The sequence below is a fragment of the Strix uralensis genome, chromosome 4 (assembly GCF_047716275.1).
Source record: "Strix uralensis isolate ZFMK-TIS-50842 chromosome 4, bStrUra1, whole genome shotgun sequence".
In the NCBI taxonomy this organism is placed as follows: domain Eukaryota; kingdom Metazoa; phylum Chordata; class Aves; order Strigiformes; family Strigidae; genus Strix; species Strix uralensis.
This window is the reverse complement of record NC_133975.1, coordinates 66,928,086-66,950,402: the sequence shown is the minus strand read 5'-3', so window position 1 is coordinate 66,950,402 and position 22,317 is coordinate 66,928,086. Positions and strand designations below refer to the sequence as shown.

The 22,317-nt window shown below is 47.6% G+C and overlaps 4 protein-coding genes across 6 annotated transcripts in view; 1 reads left to right on the top strand and 3 right to left on the bottom strand.

The window, feature by feature from the left end:
- Positions 1-6,280, top strand: part of CNOT6L (CCR4-NOT transcription complex subunit 6 like) — a 38,118-nt gene extending 31,838 nt beyond the window's left edge. For all 3 annotated transcript variants that reach the window (XM_074867086.1, XM_074867085.1, XM_074867087.1), the window contains one exon: positions 198-6,280. In XM_074867086.1, the coding sequence (XP_074723187.1) occupies positions 198-410 (213 nt within the window). In that variant the 3' untranslated portion in view covers positions 411-6,280. The remainder of the gene's footprint in view (positions 1-197) is intronic.
- A 1,793-nt stretch (positions 6,281-8,073) lies between these two features.
- On the bottom strand, positions 8,074-9,730 carry LOC141942196 (C-X-C motif chemokine 2-like). The gene is made up of 4 exons (XM_074865145.1): positions 9,667-9,730; positions 8,976-9,111; positions 8,537-8,620; positions 8,074-8,424 (listed from the first exon to the last, which is right to left on the bottom strand). Exons 1-4 carry the CDS (start codon positions 9,728-9,730, stop codon positions 8,298-8,300), a joined length of 411 nt encoding a protein of 136 aa, XP_074721246.1. The 3' UTR covers positions 8,074-8,297.
- A 328-nt stretch (positions 9,731-10,058) lies between these two features.
- LOC141942195 (alveolar macrophage chemotactic factor-like) lies at positions 10,059-11,093 on the bottom strand. The gene is made up of 4 exons (XM_074865144.1): positions 11,030-11,093; positions 10,664-10,793; positions 10,439-10,522; positions 10,059-10,338 (listed from the first exon to the last, which is right to left on the bottom strand). The coding sequence occupies exons 1-4, from the start codon at positions 11,091-11,093 to the stop codon at positions 10,314-10,316; spliced, it is 303 nt and encodes a 100-aa protein (XP_074721245.1). The 3' UTR covers positions 10,059-10,313.
- A 1,017-nt stretch (positions 11,094-12,110) lies between these two features.
- Positions 12,111-14,531, bottom strand: LOC141942194 (interleukin-8-like). Its single transcript, XM_074865143.1, has 4 exons — positions 14,444-14,531; positions 13,918-14,047; positions 13,085-13,168; positions 12,111-12,530 (listed from the first exon to the last, which is right to left on the bottom strand). The coding sequence occupies exons 1-4, from the start codon at positions 14,529-14,531 to the stop codon at positions 12,518-12,520; spliced, it is 315 nt and encodes a 104-aa protein (XP_074721244.1). The 3' UTR covers positions 12,111-12,517.
- Between the last annotated feature and the right edge of the window lie 7,786 nt (positions 14,532-22,317).

The following is a 22,317-nucleotide window of genomic DNA, read 5'->3' as shown; positions in this document are numbered from 1 at the left end:
TTTTAAGCTTCCGACCTGGCTCTGGCCAGTGACATAATGAGAACGGATGCAGCGCTTTGAACGCAGAACGCTGCGCGCGTTTCTTACCCTAATTTCAGCGCTGTGCCTCTTCCCGTGAATTGCCGCCAGAAGCCAGTCGAGTTCAGGTTGCCAGAAGCGAGGTCTGTTCTCACTGTCGTGTTTCTCTTTCTCCCTAGGGTGTGATTGACTACATTTTCTATTCCAACACTCATATGAACGTGCTTGGTGTCCTGGGGCCTTTGGACCCTCAGTGGCTGGTTGACAACAACATCACTGGGTGTCCACACCCTCACATCCCTTCAGACCACTTCTCACTGTTAACACAACTAGAACTCCATCCTCCGCTCCTGCCTCTTGTCAACGGTGTGCACTTGCCTAACAGGAGGTAGTGGAGCTCTGCCCCTTTGAGGGCAAGGACCTGTTGTTATGGACCTGTACAGTTGTAAATCAAAGTATATAGGAGTGAAGTATGGCCAACCTTAAGCTGCTTCTTCAAGCTCCTTTCCTTATATGTTTGATATGAGATTTTGCACATTTTGGTGCATATTGGTATCATTTGGCACTAGGGCTGGAACCAAAGTATTATTCCCTTTCCAAGTTTTTAATTTAATTTTTTTTTTTTAAACTGGCAAGCTTTTTCTTTTCAGTAGGAAGCTGCACTTATAAATGGACAAATGAGATTAAAAACTTGCTTGTTAACATATTTTGAGATAATGCTTTTTTCCAGAACGTGGTGAAATGAGCCAACCTTTTAAGAGAAAGAAAAACAAAAATAGAAATGCTTGTTTTGTAGGAAGAATATTAGAAATACTGTTTGTTTGAACCCAAAATGGAGACTAAACTCTGCATCGGAAATAAATTTTGCACATTAGCGAAGCACTTAATACCTGACTATAAATGATTAGCAGTGTGGCCCTGCCCTTCATCTAACTAATATTAGAAAACCAAAGATGGCTTAATATCTGTGATAAAATATGAGGTCTAAATTCTCCTGACATAATCTCATTTACAACAAAATTTCCAGCGAAACTGCGTCTCATGAGACTTTGCAGGTGAGCATTTAATGCCGTGTGTAGATCACTTGCTTGACAGACGCCATGGTGGCTTTTTTTTTTCGGAGCTCTGAAGAACTGAGCCCTTTCTGAGTGAGATTCACAGGGATCCAAAGGACCTCTGTGAAACAGAGCTGCCTCTTTGCTTCGGCAAGCCAGGGTGATACGCTGTTCAGCAGCACAGTTTGGGAGCAAGACTTAGAAATGGTAAGAAATTGCACTTGAAGAGAGCCATTGCAAGCGTTTGGGTTCCGGGTGAATAAAGAAGTTGCAAATCCTTTTTTGAAGTTCGGTTGCAAAGATGGGAAACTTGGGATTAACTGCTTAAGCATAGGGTACAGGAAAAAGCTGCTGGAAATGACCTTACTTCTGTCTCCAAAGGGCGCGTGGAGTAGCTGTCAGCATGCTTTTTTCTTTGAGGGAGCAAGCAGTAGCCATAGTCATTCCTTGGATTATTTTTCCTGACCCTAGTTGCCAAATAGCCATCACACTTTTTTAATAATCTTTTCTGTTGTCGGTCAGGGTTGAATTAAAAAGCTGCTGGTTCATTCCCAACTGTTAATGCTCTTCGGATGTGTTGGAAATCCTTTTTTTTTTCCTTTTTATGCTCTAGGTGGCCAGTTCAAAACCTTGTGCCTCAAGAGGCATTAAACATAATGCAATTTTCTGAAAAATTGGTTGGCTGCTTAATGTTTTTAAAAAAAAAATGGCACAGTGATAGGAAAAGGTTGTGTCTGTGTTTTTAAGTTTTTCTTTATTCTGCTTTTTTGCTGCTATAAGATTTTCTTGAATTTATATTTTAAACTTTTCATGCACTTTACTGTTTCTAGTCTCAAAATGTGATATTTTTAATAAATGAAAAAATTTTCCATTATGTGAATGAAATTTTTAAACAGATTGATAGCCTATATTTATGTCTCATTCGTATACTTAAAATTAAGTCAAATTTAAATTGTGAAATTAGTTTTAAATACTAAGGAGCCATCTTCTGTCTTGCGAAACTGCTAAGTCAGGCTGTTCCTCCACTCTTCAATTAAACATTTCCTTTGTCGTTTTATACATAGGAAATTATCCATAGGGGAAAAAAATTCAATTGGACCTAGAGTAGAAACTATTCCCTGACTGTTGTTGGGGGCCGGGGTGGGGGTGGTGTGGGACAGAACGTAAAAATCGATTCAACGAAACGACAACTCCCTTTTAAAAGAAGTGCCTAAAAAATGGAGGCGTCATCTATTGTCGACTATAAATTGGAAGTGCTTGTAGCTGGGTGAAATTCCTGTACAGCAATTGCTTTGTGCAGCACCAAAAAGAAACCCTTTCTAAAGACGGATTTTCCTCTAGGTGCAGGTATCTCTTTTTTAATATACCTCAGCATTCGCCACCTAGCCATTGCAGATAAATTGCGGAAGCGATTTGAGAGTATAGTACTGGAAAGTAGAATAGCATGAAAAACTTAATTTTGTGGACATTACCTTTCTGTAATCAGCTACTGTATCTTTTTTGGAGGGGGGGGTGCTCTGCTCTGGAGGTGTGCACTAACAAACCCTTCTCCTCCTTTTCCTACACGCATGTTAACTAGCAACGTGAGCAGTATTTCCTACCATACTTCACTCCCAATATTTTTTGAGATGTTTGTATAAAATGGAATTTAAAATTCACCTATGATTGTATATGAACTGCAGAGGAGCCCGTTTATTAATAAAAATAAAAACCAACAACAATGTTTTGTAATATCGGGGTGGGAGAGGATGGGTGTGAAAAACAAAACCCTGACAAACATTGTAAACTGCTTAAGTTTAACTTTCCTTTGGTTTCTAATCGTTTGAAGTGTTCTGTTGCAGGAAGGTGTTTAATTGGATTTTCTCTGCTGCGAAATGCACTTCCGAACGTCCATTACGCTGTGTGATTTTTTTAAAAAGTTATTTTAACAGATGTTGCACAAAACCTCTGGATTTTAAAAAAAAAAAGCATCTTGTTTATGTTTCTGTCAATGCACATAACTGGGGACACGTTTACTTGCCTTTCATGTGTCTGGCTCCCTCCCTGTTTTCCTTCTGGTTTTTTTTCCTTCCCAGCAGGAGCAGTAAGGGGATTGCGCTTTTTTCCCAGCCGAGCAGAAACGCTGCTCTCCGTAGCGATTTTCTGCTCTTGGAAGAGAGGGAGCGGGGAGCAGGCAGCCGCCAGCCTCGTGCGCGGGATGAGATCCCTTTCGATAAACATATGCATCATCCAGATGGCAACGCTAATTTTCTTTTGACCCAGATGGAAGCTGATGGTAGAGCGTTTTCTAGGGGAGAGGGAGTAATACGAAGCAAAATATCCCTAACTCGAAGCAGAGGTGGATGGGAAACCACCAGTTCTCTCCATCACTGAGCCTCGGTTCCCAGCACATCGCAGTGCCCTCGCAGCTGACACCTGGAAAAAAGCTCTAAGCCCTTTACTGCTCCTCGCTGTCTTGGTTTGCTTTCAGAAATATGGTGCCTGGTGTCAACTTCTAAGCAACAGCACTGCCTAAAGCAAGCAGAGAAAAAAAATCCAACACCCTTCTACAAGCAACTTTTTAAAATTCAATATGGTAAATCTGTTAGATATGGGGTTTTGTGTGTGTGTATATATATATAAAAAAAAGAGAGAATTTTGTACAATGTAGCTGAATATTTTTGTTTCCTTATTTCGATTGTAAGGAGCGTGAACATTTGTGTACCACACGCTGAAGTCAGGTATGGCACAATGGGGTCTGAGACCAGCTTTCCTTCCCATTTGCCTCGTTAAAAGCTTTTGTCATCCCTTTCTAACATTCGTTGAGAAAATACTTAATTTTATCAGTAAGTTTTCTCTTGTCTGTTGGAAGCCACTCCTGTTTAGTCTGCAGAAGCATTCAAAAAAGGTCTTGTTAGTCCCAGGTCCTCGCTGTTCTGTGTTTTATAGACTAGAAATCCAAAATCTTTGAAGCTCTTCAGAAGCACTTGCCCCTGACCTAACAAACACAGCTTTCAAAACCATACCATGATCTTCAGCATTTGGGTAACACTGCGGATGGCTAATGGTCTCCCACCTTGCTGGCTTTACTGCAGAGACTCCTAAATCCATGTTCATGCTCCTGAGGCCCACTTTACAAAGGTGCTGAGCATCTGCAGCTCCCACTTAATCCTGAATTCTGGGCTTTTGGAGACTGGCTTTCCTCACCCAGCTTGTAAGACATCGGGTCCAAATTGCATGAGAGAATTTGAGACCTCAAAGGTTCATATCACTTTTTTCTCTGGGGTTGGTTTTAGTCAGGTGGCGAGGGAGAAGCTGAAAAGGCTTGTTGAAATTCAGAGTTTCTCTGTTAGAATACAGTTTGGGGAAACACTTTAAGAATTCCTAGACCAGGAGTGCAGTATTCATGCCTTCTTGGAAGGGAGCAGGCGCTAGAAGTGGCTGCCGGTCCTTACTATCTGAAGACCAGGTTTAAACTCAGCAACACAGCAGCAGTTGTTTCATTTCCATGATGCGTTTGCAGCTTCTAGCATCAAAACCTTCCTTTGGCATGAAACTTGGCATAGCAGGGGGGAGTGAGAGGTCTTTTAGTCCCATCCAAGCCAAATCAATAGCCTTCATTAGAAACATCATACAAATGTGATACGCACCCTCATACTGGTTTAAAAGGCAGTTTAATCACAAATAGCAGTTGTCCTCTACCCAGCGACCTCAGCTTTGTACATAATTACAATTCCTCTGTTCCTAGCTGCTGCATAGATACTTTTCTTGTAATGGTAATGAAGATCTAAGGCCCAATTTAAACCTAAGGAGGGATGCCTCTCCCTGCTGTATGGGGAGATGACTGATCTAAGCACATCCTTATCTGGCACGCTGGTACACTAGGCAGCAGCAGGAGATGGTTCAGCTAAAATTGGGCTGTCAACATAAAAAAGAGCAGCAGGTCATTGTCCTGCTTGGTCACCACTGAGGTCTGATGTTCTTCTGGGTTGATCTTCACAACCAAAACTGCCTGTTAGGAAACGAAGCAGCGTAGAAGACTCGCTGAAGTTCATTTCAGCTTCAGAACTGGTATGGTTTTGACACCAAGCACACGCATTGAAAAATCTTGCGTACCTGATTTTGCATTTTCCAGAAGGAGATGAAGTGCTTGGTCTTGGAGAGATTTTACCCAGGGGGGCAGAGGACCTGATTTGTTAGAGACCGAAAAAGAAATGAGCCCTAAATGCAGAAAGGTTCAGTTTTTTCTGATAGACGCTACTATTAGCTGAGTGTCTCTCATACTGAGGAAAACCATCTTGTAATATGCAGCTCATCTGTTTTTTGTAAGATTACAGAAGTACAGTCATGTACCCTCCCTTTCTACCCCTTCAGTGTTCAAAGGCGACACAAACCCCAGGAGAACCTGGTGGAAACCGTTCGTGTCTTAAGTCTCTATGCCAAGCATCAGCCAAGAACTCACTTTAAGATTAAAAACAATTTTAAAAGGAGATTGATTATAAGGCTCTATTCAGGCACAACTGTAAATGATACACTATCTTCTCCTGTGACCACTCTTTGCACTGACACCGACCACGGATATGCTTTTCCTCCAGGAAATGAGAGCAGGGACAAAAAACAGTGGATGAGGCAGGCACATGGCATGATCAGAAAACGGACAACATTAACACCTTTAAAGAACACCTTCATCCTAAGAAAAGTTATTTGACTCTATGAAAGGTATTAAGAGACGATAACGTTTGATCGTTTGACTATGTTTAAGGATGACAGACTTCAGGAGTAGTTTCTTGGAGTATATCTGAAAATAAGTGTGAAGATAGAGAAATGCTCGGGTGCTCTGGTACTTTAGGGTGTTTTAAACAGCACTGATGGCAAAGCATGCCAAGTGATATGACTCTTTTTTTCCCCCCCCCATCCCCAGTCGTATGGTGTGTTTGGCCTGCAAAATGGCTCACCGTTTGAGTGGTGAAGGTTAGAGTGATCCTGGTACTTGGTCTTGTCCTCTTTGTTAAACAGTTCCTACAATTCAGGCATTTACCGAGCTTGCATTTGTCTGTATTTGTCTTTGTTCCAAAGAAAAGAAAAGAAAAAAAAAACCAACAAAAAAACCCAATTCATGGTGGCTTTCTTTACAAGTGACATGTTACATGACTTTGGCTTTGTTTTCCATTTTTAATTACCGCATCGTGTGTTTGCTTTCCGAGCAATTAAAGTGTTTGTGTGCACCATGTTAGCTAAATATGCCCTTAATTCATAAACTCACAGGCTGAACTGGAGCAGCGGTGATGGGAGCCCAGGCTTCCCCTCCTGCCCCGTTTCACAGTGGTTATTTTGGGAGGTCGGGGTTTTTTTTAATTGGATTTCTTTCTTGTGTGTTGTCTTTGCAACCACAAGGTCCTGTCCCTCAAAAGATGGAAGTGCATGTGGAGAGCAGGGGAAGCTGCAAGTGTCACTCCCGGGCATGCTTACACTAAAATTTTAGGGGGGTTTACATCTTATTTTATGGAAATGGTAGCTTCGCTTTAAATCGAGAGCACGCTGGACTCTCGGATGGGGAGGTTGCTGCTTGCAGAGGCCCGAGCTGCTGCTGGCCCCCGGCCTTGGTTTTGCCTCACCTGCCCTGGGGCAGCTCTGCAGCACCTGGGGAGACCCTGGGAGGCTGCCTTCCCCCCCCAGCCCTAACACAGGGATGGGGTGGGTCTCACAGGCAAAAAGCTTTACAAAGTTTGACACCAATCCTAGGCAATACCAACACTGCAGCCTTCAGCTGAGACCTGAGCAAAAAAACAGAGTAACTTGCTTATTCCATGTTTTCTGCGAGAATAAATAGCAAGAAAGCTTCTCTCCTTTGTTTTTACAAAAGGATCCTTTTTTTCTCTCCCTCTGAATGAACTCATGTTTTGGAGAAAGTGCCACTCCACGGTGCAGTTCCCCCCATTATTATACTTTGCAATGAAAAACTTACCAAGAAAGTGAATTCCCATTGAGTGGGGACAGCGAGGACCCAGGCTCCCCTGCGCAGACCGAGCCTGGACAGAATGACGATGATGGCTGAACTAAGCAGCCCTGCTTTTCTTTAACCTTAGGGCAGCTCAGGAAAGGGAGGTCCTCAAAACCCTGAACTGTTATTTTTTTCTTCCCTTTTAAAACTTTTTAAATTTTTTTTTAAATCTGAACACACCCCCCCACACTGTGGAGGTGGGGTACTGCTCACATGTGATGGATAGGGCTAAATATCTGCTGTTTCTTCCCACCTGTGTACTTTTATTTCCTTCTGTAGGCAATAAACAGCCCTTTGGCAACCACTCTTGTCCCCTGCTGTGGTTCCTGAGAAGCACAGGGTGGGAAGGACGGGGACATGGGGACTGGCCGGGTGTTTCACAGCTTGCCACTGCCCTGGAACGTGCTTTTGGCATCAGGGTGGTGAAGTAGGTGACGCAAATCTGGTTCCTACCCTTTTGGGGAGGTGCCCAGACCTCAGACACCTACTACCAGCATGGTCAAGACAGATTAAGTTTTAAACAGTGATAATTTTGTGCAGGGTTGCAAGTCATACCTGCATTGCCTCAGTCCATGTGGCCAAGGGACATCCCTGTGCCATGCTGGGGTCCCTGTGGGATGTGTGCATCCATCCCAGGAAAATGGGGGTCCACGGAGACAGTGTCAGCCAGTCCCTGGGAAATGTCCCAGTATCTCCCATTTCTCCTGTGGCTTACACAACTGGGAGCCAGCACAGTGGGGCTGCAGAGGTCAGACTCCATCCAACTCCTGCCAGTGTCCCATAGCACAACCCACTCCTCCCAGGAGCTGTCAGAAAAAGGCACAAAAACTTGGGACAGAGGGAAGGTGGCGCATTAGGAAGTGTCCTGTGGCAAAGAGGCTGAGGGCTTCATGGTGCCATGGTCCAGTCTAATTCCCCCACCCCCAAAATCCCATTTTTTACACAAATCCATGCAGAAAGAGCTGCCACAGCTGAGTGGGGGAAACACATTCATCCTTTTATTGATGGCGCCCAGGACAGACTACCATCATGTGCAGGAGCAGCACAGGCACCCAAAATGGAAGACAACGCTGGGCGCCCGAGGGGAAAGCCTTTTTGTAGGAGGAGCGGGGAAGGCTCCTTCCCCCTCCCAAAACCCTGGGAGCAGAGCAAGCGCTGGCATTGTGCCACAAAACCCAGCCTATCTCAGCATGGAGGGGTTATATCGCTGCTGTCCCTGCAGAGGAATAAATAACCGTGGCTGGTTATTTATTCTTGTATCCAGACAGAGGGAGAGATGGGGCGGCGGGTTGGCACCACTGCTCCGCTCCCCCAGCCCACCGCTCTGCTTCCCGCCGTGGCCGCGCCACCGCTTCTTTTTTGGTGGCATTCCTGTGGATTTTGGGGGAGGAAAGAAATGAAAATAAAGCTGTCAGGAGAAGGGGATCGTCCTGCCAGCGCGTTTGTTACGCTGCTTGGTTTTTGGTTGCTGGGTGTTGCGTACCTCTGCATCAGCTTGTGGATGAGCAGCTGGATCCAGGGTGCCTCAGGGGCCACGCACACCTTCTTGTTTTTCTTCAGGGTGAGGCTGCAAGGCAACGAGACCCCCTCAGCCGCACGCACACCTCTTCCCCAAAGTTTTTCTAACTGCACTGCCAGCTGCAGAGAAAACCCCCCTCGCTTCCCGGCATGGTTATGAGCACACCCCTGCAACTCTTGCCGGGAGATAGATGGGATTTTTTGGGCCTCGGCCTCAGCTCCATGAGCCATGCCGGGGTAACCCCCGTTAAAATGGGCAGCGGCATCCCGTGCAACAGCCTGTGCCTTGCAAGAGTCACCACCAGATTTGGGGGGCTTTGGAGAGGGTGCAAGCACCCGTATATTTTTGCACTGGTAGATGAACAAACAATTTACAGGAATTGGTGTGCAGACTTTCTACTTACATGATCTCCTTCCTCCTGCAGTGAATACCTGGTGGTGTAACATCGATGGCAAGGATCAGCCCCAAGTTGATGACCTGGGCGGTCGATTTGATGCACTTGCACCTCATGTTGGTCAGCAGGCTCTCCAGCGACAGACCTGTGCCCGAGAGCAGCCACACCCAGGTCTCGGTCTCCCATGGGAGAGGCAGACGGGGACACCCCCCACCCTGCCATCCTTGTACCACCATCCTGTCCCCTCCCTGCTGCCCACGGTGCTGTTTGCAGGGATGTGCTTGTGTTAATGGGGTTTGCAGCAGCAAGCAGCGAGAGCAGCAAGTCACACACAAGGCTAATCCCTCCTGCCACAATCTCAAAGCTTTCTTTTCAAGTATACGAAGGAGGCTTAGCTTCAGGGTTTAAACACATAACCAACCTTTTATGAATCAAACCTGTCTCCCACCCACCAAGTGCTTGAGTTTCACCGGGGGCTTGGAAAGAAGTAGCTTAAACACACCAGGCAAATCCCCCCCCAGGTCCCAGGCATCCCCCTCCAGCTTAGCCACCAGGTTTAAAAGATCAACTCAAGCTCAAAGATAGGCAAGAGACAAATTTGAAAGATTAGAGGAGCCCATGCTCAGTCCCATTTGGGGCACCCAATGCCTCTGCCTAGGGATTTGGAGGGGAGATGGATGGACACCCCAAGGTCACTCACCACCCCCCGGCACCAAGTTGCTCAGGAGCAGGGCCAGGGCCAGTGCTGCCGGCAGCAGCTGCATCCTCACTGCCTGCCCTGAGTTGTCATGGGGGCTGCTTTATAGCCAGCCCCACTGGGGATTTCGTAGGCTGGGAAACGCTTGGGGGGAGAAAGGAGCTGCCCCATGGTTCAACTTCCCTACTGCCGCTTCCCCCCGTCGCACGTGGCCCACGCCACCTCCCCGCCAAAAAGGGCAGAAACCACTGTGGCTGCCTCCTAAAACCTCCTGCTTGCCCCATGTTTCTTGTGAAGAAATGCCGGTGACCCCCACTCTACTCTCCACCCCACGGGGATGTGCTCCCCTGAGCACCCCCAAGCCTCTGGCATGCCGCAGGAAGCAATGCAAATGATGGTGGCTGAGGGCTGCTGCCTTTATTGGACCTGTTCAGTTATGCCTGAAGGGGACACCCAGCGCATGGCCATGGGATGGGAGGGTGGGAAAGTGGGGACTCAAGGGCTTAAATGCATAAAATGCAAAGGAAAAGGGGGCTCAGGGCATCACACAGCAGCATGCTCCCTTCCACACCGGGGCAAGGTGACAGTGGGATGGGGGGGCTCCAGTTTTGGGCTCAGTGCATCTGGCCGTCTTGCCAGCAGCAGCTTCCTCAGTGAGAAGCCTCTTTCTTCCTCCTGCCAAAAGCAGAACAGGGGAGAAACGTGTGAAGACTGTTCCCCATCAGATGCCCCTGGTCCTGCCAGGAGCCCTTTCTCTCAGTAGAGCAGGGCTTACAGGTTAGGGAGGTCCTGCAGGAGTTTCTTCACCCAAGGGGTGTCCGGATCCACGCAGACCCTCTCCAGGCTTTTTAGCTTAATCCTAGAAAACACGCGGGGTTTCAGCACTGTTGCTTCTCCCTCCTCCCCTATGCTTCTCATAAAGAAAAAGAGCACAAAACTGAAGTAATTCAAGGAGGATGGGGAGGAGCAAAGGACTCATACAACCCTGGGAGCCACTTACACCACCTCGAGGCGCCGGCAACTGCTCCCCACTGGCCGGACCTCGATGCTGCTGTATTTCCGCGGGGGGATGAAGGCTCTCGTAGTCTTGGCACAGCGGCAGCTCAGGTTGCCATTGGCTTCCAGGAGAGCTGGAGGGGCACATGGCTGCAGCTCATGCATCGCCCGAAAACCCGCCACCATCCCCCAAACCCTTTCTAGGCAATGCATCTTTTCCCACATCCCACTAGGATCACCACACCCGCTTGCAAAAGAGCCTTGGTGGCATTTAAGCCTCGGATACAGCAGCAGGATGCCACCTCCAGAAACCTCACCCCTCCCTCCAGCATTCTGTAGCCCCGTGCATGGGGGGAACAGGGAACCTCACCTGCATCCCTGGGGTGGTAGGTCGCCAGCAGCACCCCAAGCAGCAGAACCACCCGTGCAGCCATGCCAGCCCCATCCCCGGCCCCCACAGCATCCCCGTATTTGAACTGGAAAATAGGAGAAGTGAGGCAGTGCAGGCGGGAGGCCCCGGGGGTTGGGGTGGTTTTTGCCCGTCTCCGTTCCCTGCTGACGGTGCTCGCTGAGGTTGCAACACTGCTGATAAAAAGTGGCTCGGGGCTTGGCGGGGGGTCAGGCTTCCTGAAACCATCTCTGTTTTCCCCTTCCTACAAAGCCGGGTGTTGTAAAGATATCGGTTGTTTCCCCCAGCGCTTGTTCTTAGCCCACACAGCCCACAAGCCTGAAGGTTTTCTGGGGTGCTTTTCTCTTCTGCATGATCAGATATTACTCATTTCTCCTACAACCACATTTCCCCCCTGCAAGGTGCATCTCAGTCTGAGCTTTGGTGACATTTGATTTTGCTCTTTCCCCCCATGGCAAATTATACCAAAACTCTGCCAAGTGACCTTGCACCCATCCTCTATATTTCTTTATTGGCCTTTACTGTTTTCAAAAGCCTTAGAGCTCCCTGCAAACCCCAGCCCCATCATGGACACCGGTGTTTGGATGTGGGGCGCATTGGCTGTATCACCCAGCTACTTGGCAGCAATATTGTGCCCTCAGACCAGCACCGAGGGAGACAAGAGGGTATGCTGGGAAGGAGCTTTGCTTCCCACCAGCTCTGCCGGGGCTGCTGAAGCCTTGCTGGGACATCCATCCCAACTACTGTCACTACCTCGGACAAACCTTTCCCCACCCTTGTCTCAGTCCTTGGCATAAAAGGCATCATGCTTGACACACGCCTGGGTCCTGCCCTCGTTCCTCCACCTTTAGTAGAAATACCTCACCTCGTGTATATTCAAATACACATTTTAATGCCTGCAGAGTATCTGTGAAAGAGCATCAAGACAAGAACACCGGATGCACATGACAGTAAATTCACCTCCAGGAAGGCTGTGATGGTGGGGTTTACCACAGCTCTGCTGAGTTTCTTTGAAGATAGGAGATCCAAGGAAAATACAATAGAAGAAAAAAACCCAGAATTTTATTTGTCTTTAGCTCTCAGGACAGGACATGCCACGCTGTGTAATAAAAACCCCAGACACACACTCTGTTGCTGAGTGCTTCACACAGAAAGAATCAAAGTCGTTCCAACAGAGACAGGAGCAGTCTCTGACAGAGAAAGGCTTCACAGTCTATGGGCAAGTAAATAAATGAAGCGTTCATATTCCCACTAATTCAGGGACTGAATGCAGTGGGGAAACACCCCCATGAACCTGCCATGGGGCTGGGGTCAACAGACAGCCACCCTCAGAACTTTTGGGAAGGGGGGGAAGCAAGGACAAAGTGAGGAGCGGCCAGGTTTGCATGCCTGTGCATCATCTGCCAGCTCATCTTGGGGCTCTGAGCGTCAACTTCCTTAGCAGGAAACTTATTTTTTCTTCCTGTGAAAAGCAGAAGGAGGAGAAATGTGTGAACGCAGAGAAAAGCGGGTCCTGGGGGAGGAAGCTCCTGCCCTAACTGAAGGAAGTCACTGCCATTTCCCCAGGGCAGGCATCAGTCACGAGGACATCTCCCGGCTGCCCCTACACCGTACCACAAACGTGGGCATGATCAAGGAGAGTGGCTTTCCCAGCCGAACATCAACACACTGTTGTACTCACAACGAGCAAACCCTTCTCCTGTCATTCTGCCCGTCCCCCATATTTTTAGGGTTTTGTTTTGGTTTTTTTTTTTTCCAAAATGCTTTCAGAGGTGCAGCACCATGCACAAGCTGTGGAGAGCACAACCCACGGATGGCAGCATCAGCATGCTGAATGATCAAATGCTGCTTTGCACAGTGAAGTCTCACCCCTCATCGCCTTGGGAGTGGGTCCCTTGGCCTCTGGCCAGATCCCTGAGAGCCCTCGGTCCCACAAGTGCTCCCCAGGGTCACAGATGTGATGGGATGCTATCCAGCGCCAGCTGAGCCAAAGGGTTTTTCATCAAAGCAACTTACGTGCTAGCAATACGCTTCAGCAGTTTCTTTACCCAAGGGGCCTCAGGATTCACGCACACCTTCCCTGAGGGTTTTAATTTAATTCTGAAATGCAAGGAGAGTTTATGAGCATTACCCTCCCCTCCAAAGGCAGGGATTCAAGCAGCCAAAGCTGATCTGCAAGACTCAGCTTTCATTTACGGTGCCAGCAGACTGCAGAAAGCTGCTAGCCACACAGGGAACCACAGGATCGTCAGGAAAAAGCAAGATGCAACATGTTTCCATATGGAGCAGAGACCATGCTTGAAGCCCAGACATGACTGTTCAAAGATAATTTTCTCTGTGGATTCACAAATGCATCAGCACCAAGCAGTTAAAGAAATCTTACGCTCCTGCTTAACGCACCACTTCAGTCAGGACAGGACTAACAAGATAAGGGCTTGACCTAAGATGCTGTTTGCTCTCTAGAGTGTTGCATAGTAGTGGAAAAATTGATTATGGCTCATCTTGCCTTGGTGTCTGAAGGTGCACTTCCTCCATACTGCAAATGCCCCCCACCAGCATGCTCCCCGCTAAGCACCAGCACAAAGAAATCATGCTTTCCCTTGCTGGAAAGGCTCATTTAGGTCCCAGGGACCTCTTCAGATCGGCTCGGGTGCGTTTCCTCCACCTGATGCTCCTCAGCCCCGAAGCAGGAGTGAGCTTGCTGGCATTTTTGAAAAGCTTTAGTTTTCAGAAAGGGAGTGGAGAAGCTGGGTGGTTGCAGAAGAAAAAGCGCAGCACTGGCCCCGCTGCTCCGTGGAAACTGTAGGAGAAAGCGGCTTTCTGCCCCATGAGCCACCCTCAGCACTTACATGATCTCTGTACGTCTGCAGGTGCTTCCCACAGGTCTGATCTCAATGCTTTCATATCTCTTTGGACTGATGTAGTCTGAAGCTGTCTTTACGCACCTACAGTTCAGGTTTCCGTTTACCTCCAGAATGGCTGAGAAAGAGAGAAGGTAGCAACTTACAGAGACAAACAACATTATTTAGAGATGCAGCAACTCCAAATCTCTTAGAGCACCAAAGAAATTGTCCCTTTCCACAGTTTCATTTGCAACACTTTGGGGACCACAGTAAGAAAGTATTATCTGCGCCTCTACCTTGGCCCCCTGATCTCACATGGCTCCGGAAAGCTGAACCGGGTCCTAGCAAAGGAGGACGACCATGCTCTTTCCTTGGCTATGAGAAAAACCCTGGGCTAAAAAGCCAGAAGTCATCCCTGTCTCCTTTGGTCCCTTTGGGTGCAGGATGCAGGTGATACCCACCCATGGCCAGGACCACGGCAGGCTGGGAGCTGACAGCTGTGGGTATCTCTGCAAAGACACCAGAAGCTCACCTGCATGGACTGAGTGGGCCATCACCATCAGCAGCAGCAGCCATGGGAGCACAGGGGCTCCTGTCCCCACCCCAGCTGGCGCTCGCATCCTCGCAGCAGGCTAAGCCCCAGAGATGGTCTGAGGAACTGGGTGAAGAAACACCACTATTTATTCGGGAGGGTCACGCTCTGACACAAGCAGCAAGATTCAAACTTCAGCAGTCACATCTGACCAGCGGACCGTGAAGAGAGGTGACGCAATTTCTCGGATGCTCTCCACAGCCAGGTCAGAAGCTGAATTTACAATGTTATTGATTAAAAACAGCCACTGGGACCAAATGCATATCTGGATTCCCCACATATTCTTCCCCACACCCTGTTTCTGTTTAGTTGGGTCTATGCAATCATCACCCTTCCCTCCCTTTAGCATTTACCCCTCAACCACAAAAAGAGCCCACAATAAAATCAAAGCGCAAACCCCGGGTACACAGGGGGTTTTTTTAATGCACTCAGATATTTACATATTTCTTTCTCAGGGCTATAATTCCCCCACGCTATTTTTTCTCTTTCTTACATCAGCAAAAATGCCTAGCGCTGTACCATGGAAAAATAATAAAGATCTCTGCTGTACATTTCCACTCAGACCCTTCAAATCTAGCACTTTGCTGTATGAGTAAAACACCCAGGAAATGTAAGAGATGACTGGTACAGTAACACCAGCAAAAAGCAAACTATTTCTACATCTCTGCACATTCATGACTAAGTGCTGATATGCACATTTATCAGCACCGACTTTCTTGATACCAGTGGCCTGGGAGTGAAATACAGATGGATGCCAGAGAACGGCAGCAGAAAAAACAACGGGGGGGTGGGATGGACTCAGGGATTTGTGAGGGTGAGACCTGAGCTCTTCCCTTGCAGTGTTGGGACTGGAAGAAGGAGGGCTGCAGCCCCACTGTTTCCCTTGTGAACATCTGTCTATGTTAGGTCCAGAGTGCGCTTCAATGACATAGGGATCAAATCCCCACTGGGATGTGCAAGGAGCCACAGGCTGGCACCAGGGGTAGCTTCAGGAATCTTCCAGTTTGGCCCCATTTAGTAGCCCATTACATCACTTAAGACCTGAAATAGTCTAGGCTTAGTTAGAGGTGTCCTGCCTGCTTACCGTTTCAGGAAAAGCAGCTTTTATTACATTATCAGCTCAGAGGTGCAGTGTGCTATGCAGTCAGTGAGCCAGTTCCCCATCATTCATGGCAGGTATAATCAAATGGTAGTAGGCAAACTATTGACACCAACGTCAGTGTGTATGTGGCAGTGAGAAACTGTAGGAGCATAATAGAAAGGGAGGTCAGACCATGCACATCTTTCCAGTGCTGTAGAGGCACGTGTCCACAAGGTTTTAAGGCTTTATTCTGGCACCGCAGAATCCTCCAGGCCTTACACAGAAGGTCGAGGAAGATGATTCTTCCCCACTACTCCACTCTTGTGAGACCCCACCTGCAGTCCTGTGTCCAGCTCTGGGGCCCCCAACATAAGAAGGACATGGACCTACTCAAGCAGGTTCAGAGGAGGTCACAAAAATGATCAGAGGGCTGAAGCACCTCCCTTATGAGGACAGGCTGAGAGAGTTGGGGTTGTTCAGCCTGGAGAAGAGAAGGCTCCAGGGAGACCTTATAGTGGCCTTCCAGTACTTAAAGGGGACAGTACTTAAACAGGACAGCTGGGGAGGGACTCTTTATCGGGGGTAACAGTTTTAAACTGTAAGAGGGTAGATTTAGATGAGATATGAGGAAGAAATTCTTCACTGTGAGAGTGGTGAGACACTGGCACAGGTTGCCCAGAGAAGCTGTGGCTGCCCCCTCCCTGGAAGTGTTCCAGGCCAGGTTGGACGGGGCTTTGAGGAACCTGGTCTAGTGGAAGGTGTCCCTGCCCATGGCAGGGGGATTGGAACTAGATGATCTTTAAGGTGCCTTCCAACCCAAACCATTCTGTGATTCTGTGAATATGTCTGCCCATTTTGGGGGACCATCAGCTGGTGCTTCCTTCTTCACACATTTCACAGCATCTTTTGGGTTTGTCTCAGAATGAGCCATTGAAGGACTAAAGCAATGTATTTTGGCACTCAAGGGGTCAGTCCTGTAATACCAACACCTTCAGCTCTCACACAGGATATTCAAGGGCCACCACTGCAAAGTGATGGCCACAGTAGCACCCCATGCTCTCAGGTTTTAGTGGGACAGGGCTGCCCTGAATAAGGTAAAGTCACCAGCCAGGAAGCAAAAGGGGAAGGGGACTCGTAGACATGAAAGCAAGGCGAGGAGGAAGGAAGAGGACAGAAGAAAAATTATGCAGTTGTGTGATAATGTAATTTGGAGATTTCAAATCACATCAGCATTTTATATAGTGACAAAATGGTAAACTAAAAGAAAAAAAGTATTACACTCAAACTTTAAGCTACTTATCTTTCTCTTAAAAACTTTGGTTTTTTTCTGAGATAGGTCCAAAAGTTCTGTAAAGACACCGAGATTTGTAAAAAAAGTGAGTTTTTTGTAAAAAAAGTTTTGTAAAGAGATCAAGGTCAAAAACGGACAAGTGTGGAGTTTAACTTCCTGTACATCAGGGTTGCAGAGAGGCCAGAGACAACCTCCATGAGCTATTCTTAAAGTCCAATGGAGGGAATGAGAGCCTTGCTGCTATGGCTATGGAAAAGGAGATGGCTTTAAAACTGGTTTTTGTTCAATACTTTCAGAGTTTTCAATTTCTTTGCAGAGAGTTATTAGGAGTCCAACATAGCATTGGTTTAAGTGGTTTTGCTGGGTCATGGCAGAGATCTCTTCAAATAAAAGTCTGCAAAATGGTGGGGAAGGCAGCGATTTACTGGGAGAGATGACTGGTCACCTACTCAAAGTGCTATGGAGGCACCAAAAAAAGTTTCAAAGTGTTTCTGAAGTAGATGACTTCAAAATGATCCTGCTTTTATAGCTGGGGAAAACCAAGAGAAGTGAAACCAACTTTCCCCAGAGCTGCATGGCAGAGAGGACAGAGTCGGGGCTTGCGGCCAGTGCTCCAAGTGTGGCTCTTCCACAACACCAAGGGAAACCAACACCAGTTCTGGCAGTGCTTAAGGAACTAGTACAGGAAGAAGCTACCCCTGGGAGACATGCAATGGACAGACCAAGATAACTCATAAGCAAGATTGCCCCCCAGATTTGTGGCTACAGGGCAGGTGTCAATCTCCTGTCTACTCTGGAGGGAAGTGGGAGATGCAGAAGCATGTTTTGGCTGGATGGATTTAGATAGGTGGCTTTAGAGGGGTCCTGGGTGATCAGTTTGGCCACAGCACCTCAGTTTTAGCCTGGGGCAGATGTTTGCCCCTAGACCTACGTAAAATCCCAGGTGCTTTTACTGAGGTTGTCTCCTCTAGGGATGTGCTGCTTTGTGCTGACATGTTGCTTTATGCCAGTCCTCACAACGCTTCTTCCGTGACAGTCGTGGTGCCCATTAACTCACTTTGTACCCAGGATGAAACCCACACACCCCTTAGGGGATGGATAGGAGGGCCTACTCTTCATTGTGAGTACCAAGGAAGTTGTACCCTCTGCAGAGGTGGCCTTGGCAGCAGCTCCCCTCCAAGTAGGAGAAGTCAACATTGCCGGGACAAAATAACATGCTGACCCTGGGGCTGTGGGGAAGCAACAGCTGTCATGGCATCCTTTGGTCAGGCAGTGCTGCCCAACAGTATCCCTGGCCTGGCCCATGGATGCTTCTGTAAAGACAGCCCAAAATGCGGGCTCAGCGCTGCCATTTCAGACAGTGAGGTGGCATGGCAGTCATTGCCTACATGGCTACAAAAAGATGAACAGAGCATAACTAGCAGTTCCCTTTCAGACATGCCTTCTTGATTCATACCTAGACACAGATTTTCATAGTGAAGCCCAGCTCTGGCTCCATCTCTGAAGCAATGCATTTGGGTTTCCCCCAGGACACTGGGGTAGTCTGGTGAATCCCCACCGCATTGCCCCAGAAGATTTGAGTTTGCCTAGCTGTCCTCAAGCTGATACAAGTTTCTGCTTCGGGTAGGAAAGGCAAAATAAATGTGGACATGGCAAGAAAGGAGAACTTGACAGAGATACTGTAATCCCAGGGTTTTTTAATCATCTTGATAGTAATCATGGTGGTTTTGATGTATGACTAATGTGTATATTGATAAACATTGTGGTGTTTTCTCAGGAAGGAAAAGCTTGCAGTCATTGCGGACAGCTAATATTTGTGCATGCTGAGTGGTAATTCTGAAAAGGGAGAACTGCAACTATATTTAAACTAACCACTTCCTGGATGCCAGTAATTCAGAAGATTGGCCCTCATGCATTGATCTGTGGACTTATTCAGGCCAGCATCAACTGAAAGATGTGAGAAATATCCTAACAGCTTCTGTATTTTCTGCAGCAGCTGTACCTTTGCAGGCAAAATTTTGATTTGAGTTTTATTTCTGTTATTTTTATTAGATTTTCCTCATAGAGTTCTAGAATGGTTTGGGTTGGAAGGCACCTTAAAGATCATCTAGTTTCAACCCCCTGCCATGGGCAGGGACACCTTCCACTAGACCAGGTTGCTCAAAGCCCCGTCCAACCTGGCCCTGAACACTTCCAGACATCCTTCCCATGGTACCTAAATCAGAGGTCTACAAAAATGTGATGCAAATACCTCCCAGAGGCCACAACTGTGGCAGGAAAGAAGTGCTCTGCTGCGTGGCTTTGCTGTGCTTCTGCAGCCATTAAACTGCTTAAAACCATGTAATTTAGTGGTATCAGGCCTTAGAAAGTCTCAAGCTAGTTCAGCGAGGTCAAAGATTTCCTTGAAGACATAGAATGGTGATGGGAAATTAAAGAGGAGATAGGTGAGCCGCATGTGGAAAGAAGACAGCTCATGCTTTTTGGCAGAGGGAAACTGGAGCTTTTAGATGCCTGAGCCCTCTCCAAAAGATAAGGATGGAAAACCTGTCACAGTGTCTTCAAACACATGAGCCAGGGATCGAGTGAAAACTTGGTCTGTAACAACAAGGCAGCTTCAAAAATGAGCAGAAAATTACCTGAGCTAAGTGAAGCAGGAGGAAAAAACCCCAAAAAACCTTTTCTATGTTTGATCAGGATGGGTACAAACCCAATCCTGATGTAAATGCTGTGGAGATGCCAGCTCTCCTGCCCTTCAGTGAGGACTGGTGTTCTCCACAAGCAAGGGCATAAGGATTCACAAGAGGCTGCGTCGGAGACGTCTGCAGCAAGTAATCCTCTTGGCCATGTTGAAACCACTAGGTTTGTTTTGAGAGAAAGCAAACTTTCGGCACACCCCTCCTTTCTTCACTGTTGTGTTTTGTTTTTTTTTTTTTTTAATTACCCCCAAAAAACCCCCAGCTGCAGTGAATTGTCACCACTGTGGTTTGTGGTCCATCATCTGCTTCAAAGATAAAGATGCCTCCTGCTGAAACCTGAGGGAGACCTGCACCCACACTTATTTCAGCACCAGGTAGTTCAGCACTGCATGAAAACCTAGGTGGAGGCACCCAGGACCTGAGCACAGCCTTGGCTTCTCTCTTATAGTACAAAAGTGTGTCTTGGCCGCTTCACATGGTGCCCAGTTTCCAGGCCAGGGTTCCTTCCAGCCCAGCTGGGATGTTCTCCATCCCCTTCTGCCTGCTACACCTCAAAAACACATTCCCAACCAGCCTATGTTCATTTATTCACATATGAAAAGAACTTCTTTAGCCCTTTTTTCCCCTGATGTCCCTTCTCCTGGTTGCATTTTAAGAAGAATCATTCTGTTTATACAACTGGCCTTCCTTTCTTCCAAAAAATTACTAGTCCAAATCTGAAAAAGCTAACGCTGACAGGGTAAGGGAACGACGCCCCAGGACACATGGGTCTCCAAGGCCCTGTGTTGGTGGCTACCAGCTCAGACGCAACTCAGAGTTTTATTTGTACTCAGATGCAAAACAGACAGTGCTTACTGTGGCAGACACCAGGTATAGAAGCAAAATTTCAACGTGACAGAGCCAGAATTAGCCAAAGCTTAACGAAATCAGTCCAAAATTAGGTTGTTCAAACCACCTCGAGAGCTCACCGTCACTTACTGTCTTTGAATGAAGGTGCACAGACTTGCTGGTGACGTGGCATGGGCACAAGATCTCAATTTTGGCTCATTTTTGGAGATACCAGAGTGGTGTGATTACACCTCTGCTCTGCATATCTGCAAGCAGGTGAAAAATCTGCTATGGGCACCTTTAAAAGTAGGGCTCAAGTATTTGGTCTGCTTAAGGGCTAACAAAAGGGAATACAGTAAGAGGGAGCTTTGAAAGAGAACAGGTAAGAAGGAAGGAGAAAGGCTTAGAGCAAGAACAAAAGCTCAGTCAGGGTCAGAGAAATTAAGGGAAACTTTTAAGAAATGTGAATTCGACAGTCCTGCCTCCCCGGAAAACCCTGAGCCATAGGACCTCTGCGGAGCAGCAACCGGGTGCTTTCTGCCAAAGGGAAAGCAATAGTACACGTTCAGCAGCATGTCAGAGCGTGCCACCCAACCCCAGAGTAGGGACAGTTTCTGGGACATCCCATCCACCTCAGAGATTCAAACAGCACCAAGTAAGCACAGGAGAAAATCCCCGGACTGCTGTGCTAATTTGCACTTGCTGCTAGAAAAGCACGCTGGAGAAAATACCCCGGCACCTCTGTACTTCTTCGCCTGAAGGTCTCGATTTGTTTCAAATCTGAGTTAATCCAAAATGAACCTGATGTGAAGCAGAGAAGCAGCGTTATTCCTCAAAGGCACACCAGAAAAGCAGAAAGTGCTGTGCCGCCTGGCACAGAAGACCTGAAGCGGGAATGAAAGCCAAGGGCTTTACCAGAAAGTGGTGTCCGTGGCTTGGCTGTGGGCCCCTGCTCCCTCTGCGCATTTGCATGTGGGCGCAGGAACCGGTCTAGACACTGCAGGTGCTGCCAAGCGAGCACCGTTAGCGATTTGCATAGGGGCTTCGTGCGATGGTGACAGCTTGACCCCTCCGGGCACGGTAGCAAGTCAATGATGAGTTGAAACGAAGTTGGGCTGTGACAAGGAGGGAGCCAATAAATTGCGAGCCAGCGCATTATAAGCGAGATGGGCCTGTGGATACAGCCTCGCTGCACTTGTTGCGTAGTTGGTGCAACTTCAACCTGATGTCCTCCACATCTCTGCTGGCTGGGAGGAAGGTCTCTTGCTTTTAGCACTTCAGTGTTGTGCTAGCGAAGAAGTGGTACAGGTCTAATTACAATGGCTAGACCAAAATATGGTCCTGGTAACTCCCCCAGATAGATCTAGCCTGCGCGTCACAAGATGGGAAGTTTCCAGCAAACTCGAAGGCGGCCCTCACAACCCCCAGCACCTTTCCCTGGAATAGAAAGAGGACACTGCAATGCTGGTGAGGAAGCTCCAGTGCTTCAGGACACTTACGCAATGGGTGCTAAAGAGAAGAAGCTAAATCAGAGTGGCAGGATTATATTGCCTGCTTGTCCCGTAGCACCAATGATCCAGCCAAAACCATGGTGCCGGTGGGAGTTCGAATATCAAGCACATAACTGGCAGCTCAAGGTTTTAGCTGTCTCCTGCATCTATGTCAGCAGTAGCACCTCTAGCTGGGCGATTGGAAAAAGGAATCAGACCCAGGGGCCTGCCAAGATATGGAAGGAGTCACACAAGCTTTCACACTTGGACCTTTCTGTGCATGACAAGGAGGAAAAAGGTGCCAAAAATGCCACAAAGGCCAGAAATACAACAAAAATACTGGTACACAAGCACATTTCCCCTCCATACCTGAGGGAGTAGCCTCCTGAAGGCACATTTTAATTGTTTGAGCTGAATTACATCCTATT

Coding starts and splice junctions, on each gene's coding strand:
- LOC141942194 (XM_074865143.1), bottom strand. CDS start 14,531: ATGCGAGCGCCAGCTGGGGTGGGGACAGGAGCCCCTGTGCTCCCATGG. Junction 14,048..14,443: donor GGCCCACTCAGTCCATGCAG/GTGAGCTTCTGG, acceptor TCTCTTTCTCAG/CCATTCTGGAGGTAAACGGA. Junction 13,169..13,917: donor TGCAGACGTACAGAGATCAT/GTAAGTGCTGAG, acceptor CTTGCATTTCAG/AATTAAATTAAAACCCTCAG.
- LOC141942196 (XM_074865145.1), bottom strand. CDS start 9,730: ATGCAGCTGCTGCCGGCAGCACTGGCCCTGGCCCTGCTCCTGAGCAAC. Junction 9,112..9,666: donor CAACTTGGTGCCGGGGGGTG/GTGAGTGACCTT, acceptor TCTCGGGCACAG/GTCTGTCGCTGGAGAGCCTG. Junction 8,425..8,536: donor ATCCACAAGCTGATGCAGAG/GTACGCAACACC, acceptor CAAAATCCACAG/GAATGCCACCAAAAAAGAAG.
- LOC141942195 (XM_074865144.1), bottom strand. CDS start 11,093: ATGGCTGCACGGGTGGTTCTGCTGCTTGGGGTGCTGCTGGCGACCTAC. Junction 10,794..11,029: donor CTACCACCCCAGGGATGCAG/GTGAGGTTCCCT, acceptor GTGCCCCTCCAG/CTCTCCTGGAAGCCAATGGC. Junction 10,339..10,438: donor CTGCAGGACCTCCCTAACCT/GTAAGCCCTGCT, acceptor TGCTTTTGGCAG/GAGGAAGAAAGAGGCTTCTC.